The sequence below is a fragment of the Diorhabda carinulata genome, chromosome 12 (assembly GCF_026250575.1).
Source record: "Diorhabda carinulata isolate Delta chromosome 12, icDioCari1.1, whole genome shotgun sequence".
NCBI classification, from domain to species: domain Eukaryota; kingdom Metazoa; phylum Arthropoda; class Insecta; order Coleoptera; family Chrysomelidae; genus Diorhabda; species Diorhabda carinulata.
The window spans coordinates 1,986,567-2,012,931 of record NC_079471.1 but is presented as its reverse complement, the minus strand read 5'-3'; the positions used below and the strand labels follow the sequence as shown (position 1 = coordinate 2,012,931).

Here is a 26,365-nt window from a genome sequence, read left to right as displayed (position 1 = left end):
TTATAAAGTAAAACAAAAGTCGAGTTTCGAGTTTTTTCTTTTGACTGCCAGATAAATCGTTTTGAATTTACGAAACCGAGTATATTCAAGATAAATTGATGATTTTATTTAAAAATTGCGAACTTATTGGTTGTTTAGAAGTTATTTTCGAGGTTATAAAGTAAAACAAAAGTCGAGTTTCGAGTTTTTTCTTTTGACTGCCAGATAAATCGTTTTGAATTTACGAAACCGAGTATATTCAAGATAAATAGATGATTTTATCTAAAAATTGCGAACTTATTGGTTGTTTAGAAGTTATTTTCGAGGTTATAAAGTAAAACAAAAGTCGAGTTTCGAGTTTTTTCTTTTGACTGCCAGATAAATCGTTTTGAATTTACGAAACCGAGTATATTCAAGATAAATAGATGATTTTATTTAAAAATTGCGAACTTATTGGTTGTTTAGAAGTTATTTTCGAGGTTATAAAGTAAAACAAAAGTCGAGTTTCGAGTTTTTTCTTTTGACTGCCAGATAAATCGTTTTGAATTTACGAAACCGAGTATATTCAAGATAAATAGATGATTTTATTTAAAAATTGCGAACTTATTGGTTGTTTAGAAGTTATTTTCGAGGTTATAAAGTAAAACAAAAGTCGGTTTTCGAGTTTTTTCTTTTGACTGCCAGATAAATAGTTTAGAATTTACGAAACCGAGTATATTCAAGATAAATAGATGATTTTATTTAAAAATTGCGAACTTATTGGTTGTTTAGAAGTTATGTTCGAGGTTATAAAGTAAAACAAAAGTCGAGTTTCGAGTTTTTTCTTTCGACTGCCAGATAAATCGTTTTGAATTTACGAAACCGAGTATATTCAAGATAAATTGATGATTTTATTTAAAAATTGCGAACTTATTGGTTGTTTAGAAGTTATTTTCGAGGTTATAAAGTAAAACAAAAGTCGGTTTTCGAGTTTTTTCTTTTGACTGCCAGATAAATAGTTTAGAATTTACGAAACCGAGTATATTCAAGATAAATAGATGATTTTATTTAAAAATTGCGAACTTATTGGTTGTTTAGAAGTTATTTTCGAGGTTATAAAGTAAAACAAAAGTCGAGTTTCGAGTTTTTTCTTTCGACTGCCAGATAAATCGTTTTGAATTTACGAAACCGAGTATATTCAAGATAAATTGATGATTTTATTTAAAAATTGCGAACTTATTGGTTGTTTAGAAGTTATTTTCGAGGTTATAAAGTAAAACAAAAGTCGGTTTTCGAGTTTTTTCTTTTGACTGCCAGATAAATAGTTTAGAATTTACGAAACCGAGTATATTCAAGATAAATAGATGATTTTATTTAAAAATTGCGAACTTATTGGTTGTTTAGAAGTTATTTTCGAGGTTATAAAGTAAAACAAAAGTCGAGTTTCGAGTTTTTTCTTTTGACTGCCAGATAAATCGTTTTGAATTTACGAAACCGAGTATATTCAAGATAAATTGATGATTTTATTTAAAAATTGCGAACTTATTGGTTGTTTAGAAGTTATTTTCGAGGTTATAAAGTAAAACAAAAGTCGGTTTTCGAGTTTTATCTTTTGACTGCCAGATAAATAGTTTAGAATTTACGAAACCAGGCGTACAAGTCAGACGTACAAGTGAGACGTTGATTTGTTTACACGGGGGTTGATTGAAACATGTAGGACACTAATACGAGGGAGCTGAAAAAGGTTAAATAAAAAATCTTTATTTACTTTATATAGCGTATAATAGCATATAGTCAATAGATTTAATTTAGCGATAACAAATGGGGTTATATAAAAATAATAAAATATATATAAGGGTTTTTGGGGGGATTTCTTATAATTAAACACAAATAAGAGTATAACATTTTTAAATTCTCGAAATTAGAACAAATACGTCTGAAACAAAAAAAAATATATATTTTTAATTCGTAGATATAGAGAAAAATCGACAAAATAAAAAAAAATAAAACTCACCAATATTTAATAAGCATGTAAATTCACTCCCTGTCGAATTCGTATAATAATATTTTCCTTGGTCTAGTTAGAGCCACTTTACTCAACTTCTCGCTCTTGTATTTCGATTGAATAGCTTGTTGTTTCTTCATCGGAGACGATCCCAATGTTTGATTTTGTTTCTGTACGACCGGAGAAAGTTCCTTTAGTGAATAACCGCTAACAGCTTTCAATTTTTTCGGCCAAACCGTCCGTTTCCATAATGTGTAACGCGCTAAAGCTATACACGCAGCGGCTACTTTAGACGGAAGAATCTCGAGGTAATCGTCACCTTCCAAAAGAACCAACTCTCCTATATACTGTAAAATCCACGTCATCAGTACCTAGGCTACGAGGATCGCTACTTAAATTTCAAGATCAATACACTGTTGCGTCAATTCGATGTTTCGACAGTTTCAAAAACGTGTGTTGTCGTGGTGAACATTGATTCGTATTCTGCGATTGGTTTCTCGAACATTTCTGAATTCTTAGTTCTGAATTCACCGTTAAAAATGTCAAACGTCATTATGTCATTGTCAATTTTGACATATTCACATCAGTGTTGCCATATCTCAAAACTTAAGTAGCAGTTCTCGTATCAGTTTCGAAAATAATAAGACTTCTGGTAATAGATAAACACTTTTCAGAGTAAAAAGTTGTAGTTGAAAACCTACCATTGCGAGATGCACAGTTTTCTCATCCATTTTCTGTTCCGTAGCTAAATGTTGTATGAAACCATTTACAGTCGGTATTTGCATCCGAAATTTCAATACTTTTAGGATAATTTTCTCCATTTTGAGAACTTGTTTTGGTGTAAATGTATCGCCTGTCAAATAGGACCATTCGCTAGCTCCAAGAGGATAATACTCCTCCATTTTCGATGCCAACATCATTGCCGCCGCTCCCACCAATTGCAGCTTGTTTCTAGTCTACAAGAAGGTGTTTTTGTTAATGCAAAACTTGTCAACAATACACTCTACATCTCCCAGAATATAATCCAAAGAACATACGTAAGGATAAATCACTTCGCAGGCTTGCGCTTGTCCAAAAAAAAGAGCCTCTAAGTCAAGTTTCCATCTTCTGTATTGAGTCCTCACATCCCCAGCTCCAGATGCACCAAAAATACTCCAAAGATAAACTAATTTGAACCTTGTAAAGGATATTAAAAGTCCTCCAAGTTTTTGTGAAGCTGTCTTAGCTAACTCCACCACGTGACTATGCTAAGACATCCTCAACACCCAACAAACAAATTTACGATAATGATGATTTTTAAGTCTCGACAGGACCAAATCCTGGGTCGCATCGCAAGTTTTCTTTGTAAAAACAGCAATCCGGGTCTTTACTGCACTAAACCCAATCAGATTGATTCCAATCCACACCTAGTTTATTTTGCTACCGATATAAGAAGCCTTAAATTCGAATAATTTCGTAAAATCCCATTTTCAAATCACTTGAAACGTCACGAAGATGAATCGGACATTATTCAGCAGTCTCTAGGTATATATACTGAATAGTTGTGACTTTAGACAGTCGTTTGTGGAAATCAAACACCTCCAGTTTCTCAATCAACATCTTTTGGAGATGACGCGTACGAAAATGGAAAGTTTCGAGAGGGTGACGTGTATAAGCGGAAAACGCAGCAGGTTTGAGTGACTGCTACCAATAAACACGGCGAATGAAATGATATTATGTAAGAAATACTCACAACACATAATTGGCTCAAGAATCTATCGAGATATATCACACCCAAGTGGAAAGTTTCGTTACTAAATTTGTATTCGTCTCCGACGCTCGCTAACCAATCTACCAAAATACTTCGCGATTCCCAATTGATGTCCTTTTGTTTCGACATATAAATCGGGTGTGGGGGCGGTAATCGCGATTCCAAATCTCGTAAATAACCCCATATTTCCTGAAAGTAAAGTAGATGCAAGCGAAAACAACACAATTAATTATAAAATAACAAAAACAATTACTCATAACGTGATGATATAATATGTAATTAGTTATTCTGGTATTTTATATCGAATAATTATACGTTTTTGATTCATTATTCACGCTAACGTAACTATAGTTGAAGATAATTGTTTGAAAACTAGCTTTCGCCAACGGCCTCTCTCGCATTGAAGCCATTTAAAAAGGAAAAGAGATTATTACAATAGAAATGGATTCGTATGAATGAAAGCAAGAGTTATACTTTCTTATTTTGCTCAAAAATTACTCTGAACCGTCTGTAAAACTTGTCGATCGAGTTTTTAAAGGCTCAACAATTAAGGGAAGTGAAAATTTACCACTGGAACAACACATTCCAATAGTTTTATCTTTCCATTCGAAAGCATCGTAGTAGTGACATTTTTTATTCATTGGACCAATGAAAAGGAGTTTCAGCTTCTCAAAACAGCCGCCTGCAGCGCAGCTTGTCTTTCGGAACGAACTCGTACCTGAAGAGGAGTTTCAGTTGCTCTCGAAACACTCTTTATTTCGTACAGTTGAAACTATAGTCAATTGAAAAATGATTTTTCGTAATATTAAATGTATAGATATTAATGTTTTTCATCGGATTTTTTTTTGTATTTTAACGTTACCATTCCACAACTGTGAGTGTAACAAATTTTTATATTATAATTTTTCAAAAAAAAATTACTCCATTTTTAACCCCGTATATTTCTCAAAAATATAAAATTGAAGGCATCTCATATATGTAGTCACATAGATTCACGTTTTCTTAATCGATTGGTGTCAAAATGAAATCGATATCTCGAATGGTTTCGGAGATATCGAATTTTTTATACAAGCGTGTCAAATTTTTTTCGAAATTTCTGGATTTTTTTACGAAAATGTTGAAAATACAAATCTATAGTAAAGATATGCGAAAAATCATGGAATATTATGTATTTTTTCCCAAAAAATTCAAAAATCATATTAGTTTCCAGATCAAATGTATAGATTTGGAGGAAATCGAATTTTCATGAATAATTTCCAAATTTTCCGTCTATAATAGTGTTTTTCCGAGCAACTGATGTCTTTTTCGAACTGCTCGTTCCAAAAAAAACTCTTCTAACAATAATTTAGCAAAATCTGAAACAAATTCTTCTTCTATATCCATGGCACAAGCCCCCCTTTGGAAAACTGGAATTTTCTTTCATAACTTCTAACTTTATGTTACTTAACTGACTTTGAATGCTCATAGAAAAGCTGTTGTAATTTTTTTATGATAGAATCAACGTTTTTCTTCTGATTTTACTGTTTTACAAAGTTGTTTTTCCACAACTGTGAGTACAATAAATTTATATATTGTAATTTTTCAAAAAAAAAAATTACTCAATTTTTAACTCCGTATATTTCTCAAAAATATGAAACTAAAGGCATCCCATATATGTAATCATAGATTCATGTTTTCTTAATCGATTGGTGTCAAAATGAAATCGATATCTCGAATGGTTTCGGAGATATCGAATTTTTTATACAAGCGTGTCAAATTTTTTTCGAAATTTCTGGATTTTTCTACAAAAATGTTGAATATACAAATCTATAGTAAAGATATGCGAAAAATCATGGAATATTATGTATTTTTTCCCAAAAAATTCAAAAATCATATTAGTTTCCAGATCAAATGTATAGATTTGGAGGAAATCGAATTTTCATGAATAATTTCCAAATTTTCCGTCTATAATAGTGTTTTTCCGAGCAACTGATGTCTTTTTCGAACTGCTCGTTCCAAAAAAAACTCTTCTAACAATAATTTAGCAAAATCTGAAACAAATTCTTCTTCTATATCCATGGCACAAGCCCCCCTTTGGAAAACTGGAATTTTCTTTCATAACTTCTAACTTTATGTTACTTAACTGACTTTGAATGCTCATAGAAAAGCTGTTGTAATTTTTTTATGATAGAATCAACGTTTTTCTTCTGATTTTCCTGTTTTACAAAGTTGTTTTTCCACAACTGTGAGTACAATAAATTTATATATTGTAATTTTTCAAAAAAAAAAAATTACTCAATTTTTAACTCCGTATATTTCTCAAAAATATGAAACTAAAGGCATCCCATATATGTAATCATAGATTCAAGTTTTCTTAATCGATTGGTGTCAAAATGAAATCGATATCTCGAATGGTTTCGGAGATATCGAATTTTTTATACAAGCGTGTCAAATTTTTTTCGAAATTTCTGGATTTTTTTACGAAAATGTTGAAAATACAAATCTATAGTAAAGATATGCGAAAAATCATGGAATATTATGTATTTTTTCCCAAAAAATTCAAAAATCATATTAGTTTCCAGATCAAATGTATAGATTTGGAGGAAATCGAATTTTCATGAATTTTTCCAAATTTTCCGTCTATAATAGTGTTTTTCCGAGCTACTGATGGCTTTTTCTTTAAAGTCTTAAATTATTCATTAATATTTTTAACTTGATGAATGACTTTGATTGTAGGATAAAAAATATACCTCGAAACGTCAATTTTTACCTATATTTTGAAAATAATTTCCATCAGACCTAAAACGGAGACGTTTTATTAAGAAAAACATAAAAAATACTAATAAATATGAAGTTTCTTTCATTTATTGTTTAATAACGACAATACATTTGTCAAAAAATTATATTTCTATCAATATACAAAAAGTACAGAATATTTTTTTACAAATTAGCGACTTATTTTATATTACCTGAACCTACGTACAACTAGAGAAAACATTTTCAAAAATTTAAAGGCTACAACCTCCATATTTATCACAGAAACAAAGAAAATATGTTCAACATCAGCAATGTAACCAGCTCCAATATGTGTAGGTATTACTTGGATACTTTAGAGAGAAAAAAAATTACATTCCTGATAACTAGTAGAGAATAGCGTCCAGACAACTTTCTATGAACCACAATCTTTTTAATGAATCAACATCGACACAATACTGGACACATTTGTTAAATGGAAGTTACTACAGAATCTCAAAACTGTCAAATCTATCAAATCTGTCAAATCTGTCAAACTCTCAAACTGTCAATGCAGCAGATCGATTGATTGTCGATCTTGGTTATCAACAGTGATGCCAACCGGTTAATATTTTTTCCCCCAAGCGTATTTCAAAATCCCCTAAATTCGCACTAAGATACCTTAAGTTTTTTTGATGATGTTAATTAAGTTTAGTTATAAATATAAAAAGAAAGAATTTACCGATAGATAATTGTTTACTTTTGAAATTTAAACGTAATATCACCAAATTGATTAAACGAAAGATAGAGGGCGACAATCTACTTTTCATTAGGATTCCGAAACTTACGAATTTTAAATTTTATTTTTCTGCAAGCTCTAATAAATTCCGTCCAACAAAATTATTTATTTTCACCGCCTTCCCGAAAAAACCTCCTTATTTAAATTGTTCTCCCCGAATTTAGGAAAAAAACCGCCAAGCTGGCATCACTGGTTATCAATCTGAACATACGTCATCATTCAGAGGTAGAAAATCTTGCATAAAAGCATCCGTTCTATGTTTCTGGAAGCTCTAATAAATTCCGATAAACAAAATTATTTATTTTCACCGCCTTCCCGAAAAAACCCCCTTATTTAAATTGTTCTCCCCAAATTTAGGGAAAAAACAGCCAAGCTGGCATCACTGGTTATCAATCTGAACATACGTCATCATCCAGAGCTAGAAAATCTTGCATAAAAGCATCCATTCTATGTTTCTGGAAGCCCTAATAAATTCCGATAAACAAAATTATTTATTTTCACCGCCTTCCCGAAAAAATCCCCTCATTTAAATTTTTCTCCCCAAATTTAGGGAAAAAACAGCCAAGCTGGCATCACTGGTTATCAATCTGAACATACGTCATCATCCAGAGCTAGAAAATCTTGCATAAAAGCATCCATTCTATGTTTCTGGAAGCCCTAATAAATTCCGATAAACAAAATTATTTATTTTCACCGCCTTCCCGAAAAAACCCCCTTATTTAAATTGTTCTCCCCAAATTTAGGGAAAAAACAGCCAAGCTGGCATCACTGGTTATCAATCTGAACATACGTCATCATCCAGAGCTAGAAAATCTTGCATAAAAGCATCCATTCTATGTTTCTGGAAGCCCTAATAAATTCCGATCAACAAAATTATTTATTTTCACCGCCTTCCCGAAAAAATCCCCTCATTTAAATTTTTCTCCCCAAATTTAGGGAAAAAACAGCCAAGCTGGCATCACTGGTTATCAATCTGAACATACGTCATCATCCAGAGCTAGAAAATCTTGCATAAAAGCATCCATTCTATGTTTCTGGAAGCCCTAATAAATTCCGATAAACAAAATTATTTATTTTCACCGCCTTCCCGAAAAAACCCCCTTATTTAAATTGTTCTCCCCAAATTTAGGGAAAAAACAGCCAAGCTGGCATCACTGGTTATCAATCTGAACATACGTCATCATCCAGAGCTAGAAAATCTTGCATAAAAGCATCCATTCTATGTTTCTGGAAGCCCTAATAAATTCCGATCAACAAAATTATTTATTTTCACCGCCTTCCCGAAAAAATCCCCTTATTTAAATTGTTCTCCCCAAATTTAGGGAAAAAACAGCCAAGCTGGCATCACTGGTTATCAATCTGAACATACGTCATCATCCAGAGGTAGAAAATCTTGCACAAAAGCATCCATTCTATGTTTCTGGAAGCCCTAATAAATTCCGATAAACAAAATTATTTATTTTCACCGCCTTCCCGAAAAAACCCCCTTATTTAAATTGTTCTCCCCAAATTTAGGGAAAAAACCTCCAAGCTGGCATCACTGGTTATCAATCTGAACATACGTCATCATTCAGAGGTAGAAAATCTTGCATAAAAGCATCCATTCTATGTTTCTGGAAGCCCTAATAAATTCCGATCAACAAAATTATTTATTTTCACCGCCTTCCCGAAAAAACCCCCTTATTTAAATTGTTCTCCCCAAATTTAGGGAAAAAACAGCCAAGCTGGCATCACTGGTTATCAATCTGAACATACGTCATCATCCAGAGCTAGAAAATCTTGCACAAACGCATCCATTCTATGTTTCTGGAAGCCCTAATAAATTCCGATCAACAAAATTATTTATTTTCACCGCCTTCCCGAAAAAACCCCCTTATTTAAATTGTTCTCCCCAAATTTAGGGAAAAAACAGCCAAGCTGGCATCACTGGTTATCAATCTGAACATACGTCATCATCCAGAGCTAGAAAATCTTGCATAAAAGCATCCATTCTATGTTTCTGGAAGCCCTAATAAATTCCGATCAACAAAATTATTTATTTTCACCGCCTTCCCGAAAAAATCCCCTTATTTAAATTGTTCTCCCCAAATTTAGGGAAAAAACAGCCAAGCTGGCATCACTGGTTATCAATCTGAACATACGTCATCATCCAGAGGTAGAAAATCTTGCACAAAAGCATCCATTCTATGTTTCTGGAAGCCCTAATAAATTCCGATAAACAAAATTATTTATTTTCACCGCCTTCCCGAAAAAATCCCCTTATTTAAATTGTTCTCCCCAAATTTAGGGAAAAAACAGCCAAGCTGGCATCACTGGTTATCAATCTGAACATACGTCATCATCCAGAGGTAGAAAATCTTGCACAAAAGCATCCATTCTATGTTTCTGGAAGCCCTAATAAATTCCGATAAACAAAATTATTTATTTTCACCGCCTTCCCGAAAAAACCCCCTTATTTAAATTGTTCTCCCCAAATTTAGGGAAAAAACCTCCAAGCTGGCATCACTGGTTATCAATCTGAACATACGTCATCATTCAGAGGTAGAAAATCTTGCATAAAAGCATCCATTCTATGTTTCTGGAAGCCCTAATAAATTCCGATCAACAAAATTATTTATTTTCACCGCCTTCCCGAAAAAACCCCCTTATTTAAATTGTTCTCCCCAAATTTAGGGAAAAAACAGCCAAGCTGGCATCACTGGTTATCAATCTGAACATACGTCATCATCCAGAGCTAGAAAATCTTGCACAAACGCATCCATTCTATGTTTCTGGAAGCCCTAATAAATTCCGATCAACAAAATTATTTATTTTCACCGCCTTCCCGAAAAAACCCCCTTATTTAAATTGTTCTCCCCAAATTTAGGGAAAAAACCTCCAAGCTGGCATCACTGGTTATCAATCTGAACATACGTCATCATTCAGAGGTAGAAAATCTTGCATAAAAGCATCCGTTCTATGTTTCTGGAAGCTCTAATAAATTCCGATCAACAAAATTATTTATTTTCACCGCCTTCCCGAAAAAATCCCCTTATTTAAATTGTTCTCCCCAAATTTAGGGAAAAAACAGCCAAGCTGGCATCACTGGTTATCAATCTGAACATACGTCATCATCCAGAGCTAGAAAATCTTGCATAAAAGCATCCATTCTATGTTTCTGGAAGCCCTAATAAATTCCGATCAACAAAATTATTTATTTTCACCGCCTTCCCGAAAAAATCCCCTTATTTAAATTGTTCTCCCCAAATTTAGGGAAAAAACAGCCAAGCTGGCATCACTGGTTATCAATCTGAACATACGTCATCATCCAGAGGTAGAAAATCTTGCACAAAAGCATCCATTCTATGTTTCTGGAAGCCCTAATAAATTCCGATAAACAAAATTATTTATTTTCACCGCCTTCCCGAAAAAACCCCCTTATTTAAATTGTTCTCCCCAAATTTAGGGAAAAAACCTCCAAGCTGGCATCACTGGTTATCAATCTGAACATACGTCATCATTCAGAGGTAGAAAATCTTGCATAAAAGCATCCATTCTATGTTTCTGGAAGCCCTAATAAATTCCGATCAACAAAATTATTTATTTTCACCGCCTTCCCGAAAAAACCCCCTTATTTAAATTGTTCTCCCCAAATTTAGGGAAAAAACAGCCAAGCTGGCATCACTGGTTATCAATCTGAACATACGTCATCATCCAGAGCTAGAAAATCTTGCACAAACGCATCCATTCTATGTTTCTGGAAGCCCTAATAAATTCCGATCAACAAAATTATTTATTTTCACCGCCTTCCCGAAAAAACCCCCTTATTTAAATTGTTCTCCCCAAATTTAGGGAAAAAACAGCCAAGCTGGCATCACTGGTTATCAATCTGAACATACGTCATCATCCAGAGCTAGAAAATCTTGCATAAAAGCATCCATTCTATGTTTCTGGAAGCCCTAATAAATTCCGATCAACAAAATTATTTATTTTCACCGCCTTCCCGAAAAAATCCCCTTATTTAAATTGTTCTCCCCAAATTTAGGGAAAAAACAGCCAAGCTGGCATCACTGGTTATCAATCTGAACATACGTCATCATCCAGAGGTAGAAAATCTTGCACAAAAGCATCCATTCTATGTTTCTGGAAGCCCTAATAAATTCCGATAAACAAAATTATTTATTTTCACCGCCTTCCCGAAAAAATCCCCTTATTTAAATTGTTCTCCCCAAATTTAGGGAAAAAACAGCCAAGCTGGCATCACTGGTTATCAATCTGAACATACGTCATCATCCAGAGGTAGAAAATCTTGCACAAAAGCATCCATTCTATGTTTCTGGAAGCCCTAATAAATTCCGATAAACAAAATTATTTATTTTCACCGCCTTCCCGAAAAAACCCCCTTATTTAAATTGTTCTCCCCAAATTTAGGGAAAAAACCTCCAAGCTGGCATCACTGGTTATCAATCTGAACATACGTCATCATTCAGAGGTAGAAAATCTTGCATAAAAGCATCCATTCTATGTTTCTGGAAGCCCTAATAAATTCCGATCAACAAAATTATTTATTTTCACCGCCTTCCCGAAAAAACCCCCTTATTTAAATTGTTCTCCCCAAATTTAGGGAAAAAACAGCCAAGCTGGCATCACTGGTTATCAATCTGAACATACGTCATCATCCAGAGCTAGAAAATCTTGCACAAACGCATCCATTCTATGTTTCTGGAAGCCCTAATAAATTCCGATCAACAAAATTATTTATTTTCACCGCCTTCCCGAAAAAACCCCCTTATTTAAATTGTTCTCCCCAAATTTAGGGAAAAAACCTCCAAGCTGGCATCACTGGTTATCAATCTGAACATACGTCATCATTCAGAGGTAGAAAATCTTGCATAAAAGCATCCGTTCTATGTTTCTGGAAGCTCTAATAAATTCCGATCAACAAAATTATTTATTTTCACCGCCTTCCCGAAAAAATCCCCTTATTTAAATTGTTCTCCCCAAATTTAGGGAAAAAACAGCCAAGCTGGCATCACTGGTTATCAATCTGAACATACGTCATCATCCAGAGCTAGAAAATCTTGCATAAAAGCATCCATTCTATGTTTCTGGAAGCCCTAATAAATTCCGATCAACAAAATTATTTATTTTCACCGCCTTCCCGAAAAAATCCCCTTATTTAAATTGTTCTCCCCAAATTTAGGGAAAAAACAGCCAAGCTGGCATCACTGGTTATCAATCTGAACATACGTCATCATCCAGAGCTAGAAAATCTTGCATAAAAGCATCCATTCTATGTTTCTGGAAGCCCTAATAAATTCCGATAAACAAAATTATTTATTTTCACCGCCTTCCCGAAAAAATCCCCTTATTTAAATTATTCTCCCCAAATTTAGGGGAAAAACAGCCAAGCTGGCATCACTGGTTATCAATCTGAACATACGTCATCATCCAGAGGTAGATAATCTTGCATTAACGCGGTAAACGCATCCAGAGGACAAAATTCTTCACATCCGGGTATTTGCATTAAACGTAATCCCCTACCATCCCACCCTTGATAAAAAACTTTGAAACCGTAAACACCTTCGATTTCGTGCAATTCTAAAATGACGTGAGACCCATACGAAGGTATATGCTTCTCGAATATACCCAAAGCTATCAACAGACGCGCCACGGTACTCTCGTGACCAGAATACAAGTGAATTTTCGTTTTTAGTTTCGTGTCATCGTCGATATTATCGTTAGCATCGTTTATTAATTTCTTTAAAAAATAACCGATCGCCAGTCTCTTCAAAATGGGTGTACCCATAGCTATATAATAATCTTCGGTAGCCACATTCGTCATGGGTTCCGGATACACCTTCTTCGTCCATTCCGGTAATTCCAGACCGAATTCCCGTTCAGTCGCCAGACCAAATTGAAGATTATATACTTGCCGAATCGTCGTAATATTCAACCCGCTATGCTGCGATATATAATCAAACAATTTTTCGTATTTCTTAAACTTGTTTCGATCCAACAATTGTTGAACATGTTTCGCATATTCCTCGATATATTCAGGGCATCTTACACCGTTAAGAACCTGAAATGGAATCATTATCATAACCGCATACCCTGTATTATAATAAACTTACTGGATCTCGTTCGATTGGTAGGAAATTGTAGGGGATAGGTTGCCAAGACATTCCCAAAACTGCATCCTCCTTTCTTGGCGGAAACAATCCTGCTAAAACTAACAAAAGCGACATCTTTGTTCTGTTGACGTTAGTACTAATCGCTTCGACTAACTCGGGGTAGTAGTATTTTCCCAAAAAATCGTCGTATCTATTACGAAGATCGGCACCCATGAAATATTCTTTCACTTTGCCAGCCTATAAGCAAAATATTAATTTCAAAACGACCAAAAACACCGATGTATACAGCCACAACGGAGCTGCTTCTATTTCAACTAGTGTTGGTACAAATTGGACAGTTTTCGACTGCTCAAACCATAAAACATCCTCTGCAAAACAAGCAGAGGATATTTTTTTGCGCTTAGGCTTCTAAACCGGTTTAAACAGAGCTCGTTCGCGTCAGACCAAGAGATTTTTGCCCATGGTAGAACGTAAAGCCTCTATGTTTAGACCACTCTAGGTTACACTTTGTAAAATTACCAATAATTCGTAAACGTGTGACATGATTAATGAGTAGCAAAAAAAAATGAACCCTTGGCTCCTACCAGTCGTTTTCTAAATTCAAGGTACGAGGTTGGTCCCAGAAGTACCTGGCTTGATCTAGATCAAGTTTGAAGACGCCACGTTGTTTAGTATTTGTTTGGCAGCCCCACCAATAATGAACGTTTTCATTTGAATTTGTAAACATGGAAAAAATTGGTCATAGTTTTATTTGAAAGGTCTTAGCCCAACCACTACGAACTAAATTCTAGGTTAGACTGCTTCTTCATTATCAACAGTGAAATATTGGGTAGCAGAGTTTAAGTGAATTCGTACGACCTGCGGAGACCAGGATCGTAGCGGTTGACCAAATGAGGTGACGACTCCAGAAATGTTGAAGAAAATCCACTAGATGATCCTCGAGCTAGTAGACCTAGTAGACGTTCCAAAAAGTGCATATTAACTGAAAATTTGGTCACGAGAAAGCTGTGTGCAAGATGGTGGCTGCGTTTGCTCACAATGGAACAAAAACAACGTCGTGAAGATGTTTCCATCGAGTTTTTGGTGATGTTTCCAGATTTTTGCGCCGTTTCATAACCATGGATGAAACTGGGTCCATCAATTCACACCAGAAACGAAATAACAATCAAAAACAATAGATTTGAAAAGGGAAAACCGGCTCCAAAGAAGACAAAGACCGTTCCATCTGCAGACGTCGGTTTTTTGGGACGAACCTATTCAACATCGCCGGGAAAAGTGTTTGGAGCTAAAAGGAGATTGAGTTACCAACCACCAACATTTTTGTTTTTTCTTTATTGGACCAGGTACTTCCGGAACTATCTTCGTAAGATACAAACAATTTCGAAAGGAAGACCTCGGATGCTAGGCTGTTACATTGCTTAGAATAAACAGAAGTAGTCATTGGTTAAGCAATTGTCTAACCAAATTGCGCAAAAAAGGACGTTTTTTTAAAATTTACTCAATTAATTGGGACTTTATGTACAATAATCGAAATTTCCGACAAGTTCTGCCCGTTTTTTTTTTCAAAAAGTTTTGGTCTTACTCTTCAAATAACGTCTAAGAAAGAGTGGGAACGTTTTTATGAATTTGATATAGTTTGAAAAATCCAGTAAAACAAAATATACAAATTCTAAACAATTTAACTAGCAGGACAATAATATTTGAAAAAAATAAACAAATTATAGGGAAAAGAAGAATAATCTATCGAATCTAGTTACGATATTGTACGAATTTATCTCTTCTTTTGAACCGTACTGTATTCGAAAATGTTTTTCAAGTAGACTTAATCTACATTAAATAAAAATTAATCGAATTCGTTTCGCTGCAAAATTAATCTCATGCTAACGGAACTAACTTATTTATTTGGACGAGGAAGGTCGCACGTCCTTAAACGGCTTTAATGACAACCGTATATCTTCGAACGTAACGATTTTGTTAAATTGTTTCCACGTCCTGTTTGGCTATGTCTAAAATTCCGTTCAACATTGGATCGACACTTTTCTACCTCATCGTATATCAAGTATTTCGTGTAATTTCCCAATTATTTTCCATATTAATCTATATTTAATAATAGCTTGTGGCATCCGTATTACGTATTACAAATAATGACTGTAGTTACTTACAATTCGTTAGGAAACAATCACCACCTATATATTTTCGTTTTCGTAGTGGGATTGTGGCTAAATTAAACACCAAAGTGTACTAACTCTAATATATTCCGAGTTTTCGAATACTTATGTATTCATCGTCTGGGAATTTATTAATTAAGAATCGCGGTGTGATAAATCTTGGTTTTTAAAAACATGGGATTCATTAACTTCAAAATTCAATATTCTGTCGTTTGTTTCATTTAGTTTTTGTTGCATTTTTGAAACCCCATTCTACCCATAATTAGAAATGAAATCAAGACCAACTTTCGACTAGTTATTTTCGGAAAAAATTCAATTTAGTTGATCGATCGATGAACCAAGAGATGGCGCTAAAAACGAGAACTCGAATTCGCTATCTAAAGGATGTGGTTATTATATGAAAGAAACTAGTTGAAATAGACGCGTTTCAGTTGATTACTGCTACAATTTTTTTTATTACAACTCTTACTTTTCAAAATGCCATTCAAAAATTTACTCACGTTCGTAAGTTGTCCAAGTCCATAAGGGAAATAAGTCATATTTAAGTAAGGATCGTTTGGATATGACTCATCTCCGCCATTTATAGTTCTATTTCCATGTCGAAACATCTAAAATATATATTAAACAATTTTTTTTATCAATACGAGTTTGATTAAAGTTTTGACGAGATTTATTCATCAGTCATAAGTTTATTTTGAATGCTTTGGCGAATCTGAAGTTGTGTAGGGTATTAATGGTTATTTTTTTGCTTCCTCCAATCATTACTGAGCTAGATTCTTCGCTAGATTATTCGCTAGATTCTTCGCTAGATTATTCGCTAGATTATTCGCTAGATTATTCGCTAGATTATTCGCTAGATTCTTCGCTAGATTATTCGCTAGATTATTCGCTAGATTATTCGCTAGATTATTCGCTAGATTATTCGCTAGATTCTTCGCTAGATTATTCGCTAGATTATTCGCTAGATTATTCGCTAGATTCTTCGCTAGATTATTCGCTAGATTCTTCGCTAGATTCCTCGCTAGAATCTTCACTAGATTCTTCGCTAGATTAATCGCTAGATTCTTCGTTAGATTCTTCGCTAGATTATTCGCTAGATTATTCGCTAGATTCCTCGCTAGAATCTTCACTAGATTCTTCGCTAGATTAATCGCTAGATTCTTCGTTAGATTCTTCGCTAGATTCTTCGCTAGATTCTTCGCTAGATTCTTCGTTAGATTCTTCGCTAGATTATTCGCTAGATTATTCGCTAGATTATTCGCTAGATTCCTCGCTAGAATCTTCACTAGATTCTTCGCTAGATTAATCGCTAGATTCTTCGTTAGATTCTTCGCTAGATTCTTCGCTAGATTCTTCGCTAGATTCTTCGCTAGATTCTTCGCTAGATTCTTCGCTACATTCTTCGCTAGATTATTCGCTAGATTCCTCGCTAGAATCTTCACTAGATTCTTCGCTAGATTAATCGCTAGATTCTTCGTTAGATTCTTCGCTAGATTCTTCGCTAGATTATTCGCTAGATTCCTCGCTAGAATCTTCACTAGATTCTTCGCTAGATTAATCGCTAGATTCTTCGTTAGATTCTTCGCTAGATTCTTCGTTAGATTCTTCGCCAGATTATTCGCTAGATTATTCGCTAGATTCTTCGCTTTTTCTTGGTTACCATTGTAATTAACTTTCCTCTATATAAGACTTTGTTTTCTACTTCATCTTTTCTTAAATAATTCAGTATTCGTGGTGTTTATTAGTTTGCCACAAAAATGAAGAGCCTGATCACTAATCAATTTTTCAAACTTAAATTGTATCAGAAATGAGTCTTCAATCTAGGCAGGGCTGGACTGGAAAATAAAAATTTAAATCGAGAATTGTTTCGGGACAAGTTTTTTTAGTTGTTCATTTCTAAAAATCTCGTTTGAATATTAACTAAATCAATTAATCAATCAACATTTTTTATTTCCAGTTCAGATGCAGTCATTCGAAATTAATATATTAATGTAACCAAAAAAAAAAAACAAAAATTCTCATAGTTAACCTTCTTTGACATTACAACGACCTTCAGAATTAATAACTTGACTCCCAAATTCATCTCATTTCGCCGCCAGTATCCAATTTTTGAATTCGTTTGTATGTGACATGAATTATCGATGAAAATATTCCATTAACACCCTGTACATCAACATCAACGAATCATTCGTTAATCAAAACCGGTTTAAAAAATAAAAAAAAAATAAAACTAAAGCCGATACGTACCTAGATGAATAGAATAAAATTTTACTTACCACGTTAATTAACTTCAGCGTCCCTTGATCTTCGTTATTAGGAAAACTTTTTTTGTAATCTTCTTCTGTGTAATTATTCAATCGAGCACTTCCCTCCGCAAATACGCAAAACAAAAATACAGTACAACCTAACAAAATCGAAATCCCCATCTCGTTCCCCACTCGATCAATATAATCAAATGACAAACTGTTACATGAAGCAGTTCCTTTTATATATCAACTGTTAACAACTCACAACATCTATTTGATGATGTTTGAGGTATGTCATTAATATCCAAATGTAACGGTAAGAAATAAAAGTTTTTATAGACTTAAATTAGACAATTTAAGCGCGTTTAAGGTTTTTATTAACGTTTATTTATAAAGACATAATATGATCATTTAAAAATTAAATTTCCCGCTTCTATAAGATTGTATGTACATGTACACTACCGGTCAAACGTTTTTGCCCGCCCTATAGTACGCGTTATTGATTCATGGACGTAACTTCATTATTTCGATGCACAATTTGGGTCCGTTCGTTTTTCAGGATATAAAAACGATGTGAAACGGAAGTAGGACACTGATTTTTCACTTCCCTGTTTCACAACAACTCGATCGGGGTCATTCTGCCTCAAACTTTGACTCATAAAACTCTCTTCCATTCTTCATACGTCAAATTTTTATGTTCTGTGACCCACTACAGCCTCTCAATTTTATTTTGACGTCTCACTGCCAACCTTTAAAAAAAAACAGCTTCTCCCAATATCTTTTTAACTGTTGAAGAACTGAAATACTAGATTCATTGATCTGAGCTAGTATCTCTGGACTCGTGAGTCGTCGATCACTTTCACTGATCAATAGAATACGTTTATCTTCAGCGCTACCTTGAACATTTTCTAGGTTGGTATGATCGGACGAATCGTGTGGTCGTAGTGCGCATGTCATTCGACGAATGTTTTGCTTCCGACTTTGACATTGCAACGTGGAAAATCGATTTTTTTGAACCAACATCGGTACGAATTTGTAACCAACACTTTTTTTATTAATATACAGCGCTTGCAGTCATTGAATCGATTTTTGTATCTTGTGGAATAATTCTTTACGACATCTTTGATTATGAATTGTTAGGTTAGAGACGTACCTGGGGATTCTGCAAAGCATACAGAGTGTTTTCGGAATGTATTGAAGGTTTACTGCATTACTGCAGCTCCATAGTTCTATTCCATACGACCTAATTGGTACGAATATAGTTTTGTAGACGAGCAATTTATTTTCGAGTCTTAGTTGAGACCTTTTGTTAAGTAGCCAGTTCATATTTTTTAATTTCAAATCTGTTTTCTATCGTTTAAATGTAAATGCAGCCCTAATAGTCCAAGAGTCCCAACCAAAAAAAGTAGGCTCTGAAAAAAACGTACGGGAACAGGAATTTTTTTTAATATGTTCAGAGGTCTGATGTAAATCCAAGTGGGCGTCATGGGGGGGGCCTCACTTCAGCAGCCATCTTGTAAAACACGTTTTATTAAATATCTCGCGAACCCCGCATAGTACAACAAAAATTGTAGAGATCATTACTATAGATAATGATATACACAATATATAATAGCATAATACAAGCATAACTTTGATTAAAAATAATAACAATAACAATTCTTCTTAGCAAAAACCATATTGAAAAAAGTTTGGAGAGCTATAATTAAAAATCTATGCGTTATACAAAAAAAAGTTTCAAATAAAAAAGATAGAAAATTTTATTATCTACAATAATGATTTCCATAATTTTCGTCGTACGATGCGCGGTTCGCGAGATATTTGATAAAACGTGTTTTACAAGATGGCGGCCGTAGTGAAGCCCATCCCCCATAACGCCCACTTGGGTTTACATTCAGGGGACACCCCTGAATATATTAAAAAAAAATAACTATTCCCGTACGTTTTTTACAAAAAAAAAACCGGTTTTATCGGAAATGGAATATTATTGATAAACATTTGGGGCCAAACAGATTTGCTATGAAGTATCGTCTGTCCTTGAAACGTTTGCTGTGAATATCAGATACAGAAATGGACCTAAAACTAAAGTAGGGAGTACCCTGAGGTAGTCCCGATTCGATCGTATGGTAATTTGAGTAGATATCTTCAATTTTGGCTTGAAAATAGCGGTCGGTGATAAAAAATTGTTGTTCCGTTGAATGTAGTTTCAGTTTATAAAGAAAGTAATCATGTCGAACGCCATTTGTGGGTCGAAAAATACTCCAACACGTAACTTTTTACCTTCGAGGATTGTTTCAATTATGTTAACTATCATGTGGCATACTTTTGAGGCCTACACTTGTTGTACGACTACACACACGTTTGAACGCGAATGTTGGCGCAAATATTGATCGCATCGTGTAATACCGGCTTTAGTAGTATCAACTCTTCTCTTAAGCCGGTACCACAAGATCGTGTAGTTGCAGCACTGCATCCAGCATCGTGTGGTACCGGCTTTAATGAAATGTAACGTAAACAATCTTCAAAAATATAATATTTGTTAAAACCGACAAAAAACCCTGTGATTCTCCAAAAACAGGTCTGCGGTCAGTCTAGACGCCATACAAAAACATCGTTAATCAAAATTAAAATAGAATGGAAGGTGTGGCTATCAAACAACAATTTATTATAATCTTCAATATACCGCCATTATCAAAACAATATTAAAAGTTGTTTTCTGTCATTTGTTTCTTGTTCTTGGCAATGTGGTATTTTTAGTCATCGAGGAAATACTTAAAACACTTAATAAACACGAACAAGCCGTAAACATTCGATGTACTCAAAAAAAAATCGTTTCCCGTAAAACAAAAAGACGAATTCGACGCGACTGAAGGTGTACGGCTAAACTGATTTGATTATAGTAGCTAGAGGTATGTGTTTCACGCGCTTTGCATGAGTAAATAAATCCAATTTTCCTTCTAGTATAGAAATATATCTTTAAACGCGTAGTATCACCCAAAAAATATGAAAAATAAAACTTCAAACTAAACATAACCTCACACGACGTCACTAATCAGTGTTGTCCACAATACAAAGCGTGCAATGAAAATATGTGAAAAACGATAAAAAATATTTAATTTAGAATGTTTCAAACGCAAAATTAATATTAGAAATAGAGAAAGCGGCATTTAAATGAAATTGTACTATTTAACGAGAGAGAAAAGGCATCGGTTTACCACTCTCTATCTCTCCTTATTCGCCATTAAAATCAAAGCTTGTCATTATCCTCATTGGCCGTTCCCACGATTCGAAACTTCGACGTCATGGCGATCCAATCAGGATAGAGCAGAAAAAGATAGGTAGTGGCTTACCGATGATCTTTCTCTTTCTATTAGCTTCCATACTTCGCTCCCACTACTTTTCATATTAATTCTATGGTTTTAAATCGTATTTTTCATGAACAGTGAAACTGATGAAATTAACAAATGAAAATATGACATTTATTTTGGTTTTGGAATCGAAAGTACCAACTTAATTTTAAGGACCTAACAATAATATGTCACTTTTCTATTAGATGTAGTTAAAAATCCCAAAATATACAGTAATGCCCTCTCTTGTTACTTTATTATAAACAATGAACACGTTGAGGGATTAGGTAAATAAACAGATTAAAAAAAGAAAGGATATCAAGTTAAAAATTTAAAAGTTGGTAGTAGATGTGAGTTAAACAGTGAAAGTTGGTAGATCAACTGAAACGTAGGTACGGTTGGTAACACTGATTGTTACTAGGGCTCTCCACATGTGTTATTGCATAATAATATACGTGAGATGTGGAAAAAAGTGGTTTAAACTCGTTTTGAGCAAAATTTACAAAAATGAGTGGAAGAGGTTAGTGTCGTAGGAAAATTAGGGTACACAACTCAATAAAAAGTAACTTTATAACACTCGCAAGCTGTTTCATTGGTTTTTTTCTCTTACCGGAGAGTAAATAAACTAAATCATGTTATTTTTGTCAAAAATTAGTTTGTTTTATTCCATTAAGATAATAAAATCTAATTGAAATTATAGTTAATTGCTTAACACCAACAATTATTAACATAAAAGTTATTCTAGAAATGTTTATTTGTTTTTAATTATGTTTTATTGAGTAAAGTGATAGTTTTTAATAGTTTCGTCTGAGAATGATATCAGCTTCAATTTTTTTTAACGTTTTTTGATATGGGAACCAAATACTTTTCTAATAATTGAAAATATACATTAAATAATGCACACCCTGTAAGACCAATATTTAATATATGAAATACTCACCTTCCTGTATTCGAAATTGTGTAATAAACTTGAAGGAAAACCATCAGGTTCTACATGTACCTCCACATTTTCTTTTTCAACTTGTAGAAACGGCTCCTCAATTATTCTTAACCCATTCATACTTTCCTTAAAAAATATCGATACAGGGATAAAAAAATATTGCAATTGTACAATAAATATCAACCCTTACTTCTTTTTTCCCCGAAGAAATAGTTTCAAACGATTCCGGACATTTCTGCGACACATTTTCTCGATAATTATCTAGAAAACTTTTCTTTCGTAAAATTTGGTTTACTAACTTATCATTTTTATTCAAATTCGTTTTTTCTTTGTTCTTTTGGAAATAATTATCGCCAAATATTTGTTTTTTCACTTGAATATCTCGATGAAGTGCTTCAACGTGATCAATATCTTCATGAATTTGAAAATTCATTTTTTTCTGAACTGTAGATTTTAATAACACGAAAAAATTATATATGTGTATATATAATACGTTTCCAATAAAATAATACTACTATACACTATAATACAATTGAAACTTAAACATTTATAGAGTAAAAAGTCTTGAAGACAGACAATGTCGATTTTAAAAGATGTCGGTTATCAAGTTTTTTGATAGTTAAAAAAAAAATAAAAGTAATCAATAAAAACTCTAACATTAATAAAAATATCCAAACGTGTTGCTGTATTTTTACTTAAACTTTTTAACTAGCATATATAATGATCAATAGTAATTATTTTTAATTATTTAAATATTAAAATAAATAATTTTTATTTGAAATAACAAATTTTAGTGAATTTAGTTTTTTCACTAGTATATTTTAATCGACAAGGTGAAAGCATAAACCGGAAACCATTATCTCTTTGACGTCATTAGTATAAAATAAAATTGTAAATATTAGCTAATGTGAGACATTTAAACTCAATTGTACTTATGGTTAATAGATAACAAAGACAAATTCCAAAGAAAAATAATAATTCAATTGAAGCTTTACAAGTTCAAGAAAAATATTATGCAGAAGATGGTAACATTTCACGGAACATATAAAACATTTAACCAGCTCTCACTTATAGACGAATAATAATTTAAGCAATAAAGATAAATGGTTGTTGAACGTTCACTTTCTTTACCTATTATTGATTAGAGTGATATTTTATCATCATATTTATTAATATAATTAATTTAAAATCGGAGTTATTTCCGGTTAATAATACAGCCTGTGGTAATTTCTTGATCAATATGACATATAATTGACAGATTTATATGGTTGGTACAAATGACTGGTGAGGTGACGCCATTTTTATTATTTTTCATCGTGTGGAAATGTAGTGTCAAGCTAATGAAAGACGGTAAAATAGTGAAAAATATGTTTTAATTATTGTGAAAAAGACTTGAGGTAGTTGAATGTAAAGACTAATATATTTTGTGCTACCGACTTCTCAAAAAGGTAAATTTTAAGATTAAGATCGTGTCCCTATTGCATCTACCGCACCATTAATGCTAACGTAATTGATTTCCCAGTCACCCTTTTTAGTATATTTGATATCTCGATTTAATAGCATGTCTGTACACTACAAATTCAAATCGGCTCTTGAGTATGATACGGTTACGTTCGATGGCCTACATATTTCAGTGAAAGATCTGAAGAATGCTATAATACAGCAAAAACGAATAGGAAAAAGTACAGATTTTGATTTACAAGTTACGAACGCACAAACTAAAGAAGGTATGCAGAGTGAATTATGGTTTTGAAAATTCTTTAAACATTTATATTTATTTAGTGTACGAAGATGAGAATGCATTAATACCTAAAAATGCATCACTTCTCATAGCCAGAATCCCAATTATTCCTCAAAAGAATAAAACTTGGGGAGGGTATGGGGATGATAATACAACACCAACAAAATCAGATGAAGGAGGGCCAATTGCCAAGGAAGTTGATTTGTCCAATATAGATGCTCCTGAGGATGACAAAATTAGGGCTATGATGTCTCAATCTACACAGGATTATGATCCTAGCAAGTAAGCAATTCTGCTCGATTAAAGATCAAAGCTGTTTATTAAACATCTTGACAATCTTTTCTTTATTCATTTATTTAACGGTTTATTCCCCTCCCAATTATTAGTAAAAATGTAGTTACATAAATGCTGGTTTACAATAACCATGAGAACATCCATCTTTCTGTTTTTATAATTCATAAAATGTGCTATGTGGTGAGTGCATGATGTAATTTGTATCATTAAAATAAATATAAAATGGATTTGATCATGAATCTCAATGTGAGTATGTTAATTTATACTTTGTAGAGGTCCACAAAGATAAATCAAACTATTTACCTGTAAAAACCAACTTTACAATTGCATTTATTAAATCATCCCCATAGTTAAGTAATTCATTGTATAAAAAATGTCATAATAGTGAAAAATATCAATGTATATACATACTATCTCTCGAATGAATTGTTTTTACAAATTATCAGAACAAATTTACTACTATTAAAACTGAAATAATGATATGCACATATTCCTTGAGCATACTGATTTTAGGCTATAAACAGATCATTTTATGTAATTATTAGTAATAATTACTGAAGATTCTACAGCTACCTAATTTCTACAGTATTGGAAAAAATTTTATGGGGCACAGAAATATCACTAACCAGTTTAATTACAATCTAATAGAGTAAATTTAAATAGAATGCCAGAATAAATTATATTAAAAACTCTGCATCCTTGTTTTATTTGATAATGTATATTTGAGGATAAGGCTTTAGCTCATGTTTTGCTGATTCATTTTGAAGCACCATAAGCTGAGATATTGTAAATTTAAATGACACAGAAATAGTAATGTAAAATAGCCAGTCATGTATACAAAAATGCCTGGGCATTTATGTATTTCTGAAAAAATATTGAATTATTGTCAAACAAAGTCTTATAGATGATAATTATTGACGAATTTGGTTTAACGATATACCGAAACAGACACTAAGTGATTATCAATAAGATGAGATAATGAAGTAGAAAATTTAAACAAGGTGAAACCAATATTTTCACCAAATTAGACTTCTGACATAACATGTATGCAAGAATGATATAAGTAAGGTTAAACATTGAAAGAAACATAGTCTCTAACTGCATAAAAACAATTTTGCAATAGAAATTGCTTTGAAAGTTCATAGAATCGACTCTGGTTGATATTTTTCATCACTATGGAAATGTACAAACTTGTTATACAGTCTAACATCAAATTTGTTATATTGTGTTTGATGTAGCCTAGAAAATGGTACAATGAGTTTATCCTCACCTCCTGGTGGTGTGGGAATGAGTTGCCTCATCTTGAACATCCCTATAAATACACAGAATTGTTTCAAATATTCACTCTCACATTCAATTATATACTGATGACACTCAGGTCCTGCACTATTTTGATCCTGCAGATATAGAAGAAATGGTAATCGTAAGATGCTAGTTAAAAAAAAATCTTATTTTTGTAGACTTGCTATTATTTTAATATGGATCCATTTAGCAAGATTTTTCAAAATTCCTGTTTCCACAAAATTTGTTCCAATACTTTATATTACACAAAAATTTTTATTTTTTCTGCTTATATGTTCCTTCCAAAAAATTGATAACTTTTATACCTTATGAAGCTTTTTAATAATAATAATTTATTTCCAGTTATATGAAAATTAGAGGCGCTAATCAAGTCGGTGCTGTTCCTGCTAATTATAAATGCTTCAAGTGTCACCAAGGGGGGCATTGGATTAAAGACTGTACTTTTGGAATGGGATCAGTAAGTATTTAAAATAAAATATCTAAATAATGTTATCAAGGTGTAAATACTGAATAAATTTTGGTTTGTGTCTGTAGTTTTTATTTTCATTTTGAAATTTTCTCCAACTCAGTCCTGTCATCCTAAATACTTTCCCGTCTCCTGTGTTACTGGTGGTTGGTTAGCTAAACTAATTAATGCTCAAATTAATTTACTTGTAATTATCAAAAATAGCTAATTATTTTTATATTCAATGTAACAAATGGGGGCTTTTGTGGGGAAATTAGTTTTTGGAACACCGTGATTAGCTAATGTCTTATAACATTTGTAGTAATTTGTGTAAATAGTGAGTGGTGGACTTGGAGTACCTCAATTTTACATGTGGTGCTACTTTTTAACAATTAAAATACATTTCATCGTTTGTGGTACTTCGTTTTCATATAATTACTTTGGAATAGCACAAAAATAGTGAAAGTGATTTGTTGTATTTGAAAATCATCAACATTTAGAAGTTTTATTAATAATTCATTACAATTTGTTTTTCTTTTTCATTT

At 33.0% G+C, this 26,365-nt stretch overlaps 3 protein-coding genes across 12 annotated transcripts in view; 1 reads left to right on the top strand and 2 right to left on the bottom strand.

Annotated features, from left to right (window-relative positions):
* Positions 1–1,717: 1,717 nt before the first annotated feature.
* On the bottom strand, positions 1,718–22,788 carry LOC130899985 (cyclin-A2-like). Of its 3 annotated transcripts, none has more exons than XM_057810259.1 (6): positions 22,229–22,788; positions 22,039–22,164; positions 3,696–3,902; positions 2,665–2,919; positions 1,973–2,310; positions 1,718–1,894 (listed from the first exon to the last, which is right to left on the bottom strand). In XM_057810259.1, exons 1-5 carry the CDS (start codon positions 22,469–22,471, stop codon positions 1,996–1,998), a joined length of 1,146 nt encoding a protein of 381 aa, XP_057666242.1. In that variant the 5' UTR covers positions 22,472–22,788; the 3' UTR covers positions 1,718–1,894; positions 1,973–1,995. The 3 variants fall into 3 exon arrangements, with proteins under 3 accessions (XP_057666242.1, XP_057666243.1, XP_057666241.1); XM_057810260.1 differs by having other exon boundaries at positions 22,039–22,159; positions 22,223–22,640; XM_057810258.1 differs by having other exon boundaries at positions 1,718–2,310; positions 22,229–22,643.
* LOC130899984 (venom acid phosphatase Acph-1-like) lies at positions 10,835–18,297 on the bottom strand. Of its 2 annotated transcripts, XR_009060120.1 has the most exons (5): positions 17,782–18,297; positions 16,006–16,113; positions 13,338–13,574; positions 12,223–13,285; positions 10,835–11,643 (listed from the first exon to the last, which is right to left on the bottom strand). XR_009060120.1 is itself a non-coding variant. In XM_057810257.1 (4 exons), exons 1-4 carry the CDS (start codon positions 17,929–17,931, stop codon positions 12,632–12,634), a joined length of 1,149 nt encoding a protein of 382 aa, XP_057666240.1. In that variant the 5' UTR covers positions 17,932–18,297; the 3' UTR covers positions 10,835–12,631. The 2 variants fall into 2 exon arrangements, 1 of the variants encoding a protein (XP_057666240.1); XM_057810257.1 differs by having other exon boundaries at positions 10,835–13,285.
* Positions 22,789–23,313: 525 nt separating the features above from the next.
* The window catches only part of LOC130899868 (E3 ubiquitin-protein ligase RBBP6), a 35,238-nt gene continuing 32,186 nt past the window's right edge, over positions 23,314–26,365 (top strand). For 2 of the 7 annotated variants that reach the window (XM_057810028.1, XM_057810024.1), the window contains exons 1-4: positions 23,314–23,486; positions 23,599–23,765; positions 23,821–24,061; positions 25,718–25,832. In XM_057810028.1, the coding sequence (XP_057666011.1) occupies positions 23,600–23,765; positions 23,821–24,061; positions 25,718–25,832 (522 nt within the window). In that variant the 5' untranslated portion in view covers positions 23,314–23,486; position 23,599. Of the gene's footprint in view, positions 23,766–23,820; positions 24,062–25,717; positions 25,833–26,365 lie in introns of all 7 variants that reach the window. The other 5 variants (XM_057810025.1, XM_057810023.1, XM_057810027.1 and 2 more) reach the window with 5 other exon arrangements.

Excerpts from the sequence above, each read along its gene's own strand:
- LOC130899984 (XM_057810257.1), bottom strand. The coding sequence starts at position 17,931 with ATGGGGATTTCGATTTTGTTAGGTTGTACTGTATTTTTGTTTTGCGTA. Across the intron at positions 13,575-16,005 it reads GACTTGGACAACTTACGAAC|GCTGGCAAAGTGAAAGAATA; the intron begins GTGAGTAAATTT and ends TTTTGCTTATAG. Across the intron at positions 13,286-13,337 it reads TACCAATCGAACGAGATCCA|GTTCTTAACGGTGTAAGATG; the intron begins GTAAGTTTATTA and ends ATTCCATTTCAG.
- LOC130899985 (XM_057810259.1), bottom strand. The coding sequence starts at position 22,471 with ATGAATTTTCAAATTCATGAAGATATTGATCACGTTGAAGCACTTCAT. Across the intron at positions 22,165-22,228 it reads TTTCTTCGGGGAAAAAAGAA|GAAAGTATGAATGGGTTAAG; the intron begins GTAAGGGTTGAT and ends ATATTTTTTAAG. Across the intron at positions 2,920-3,695 it reads TCTTGAGCCAATTATGTGTT|ACTAGAAACAAGCTGCAATT; the intron begins GTGAGTATTTCT and ends ACCTTCTTGTAG.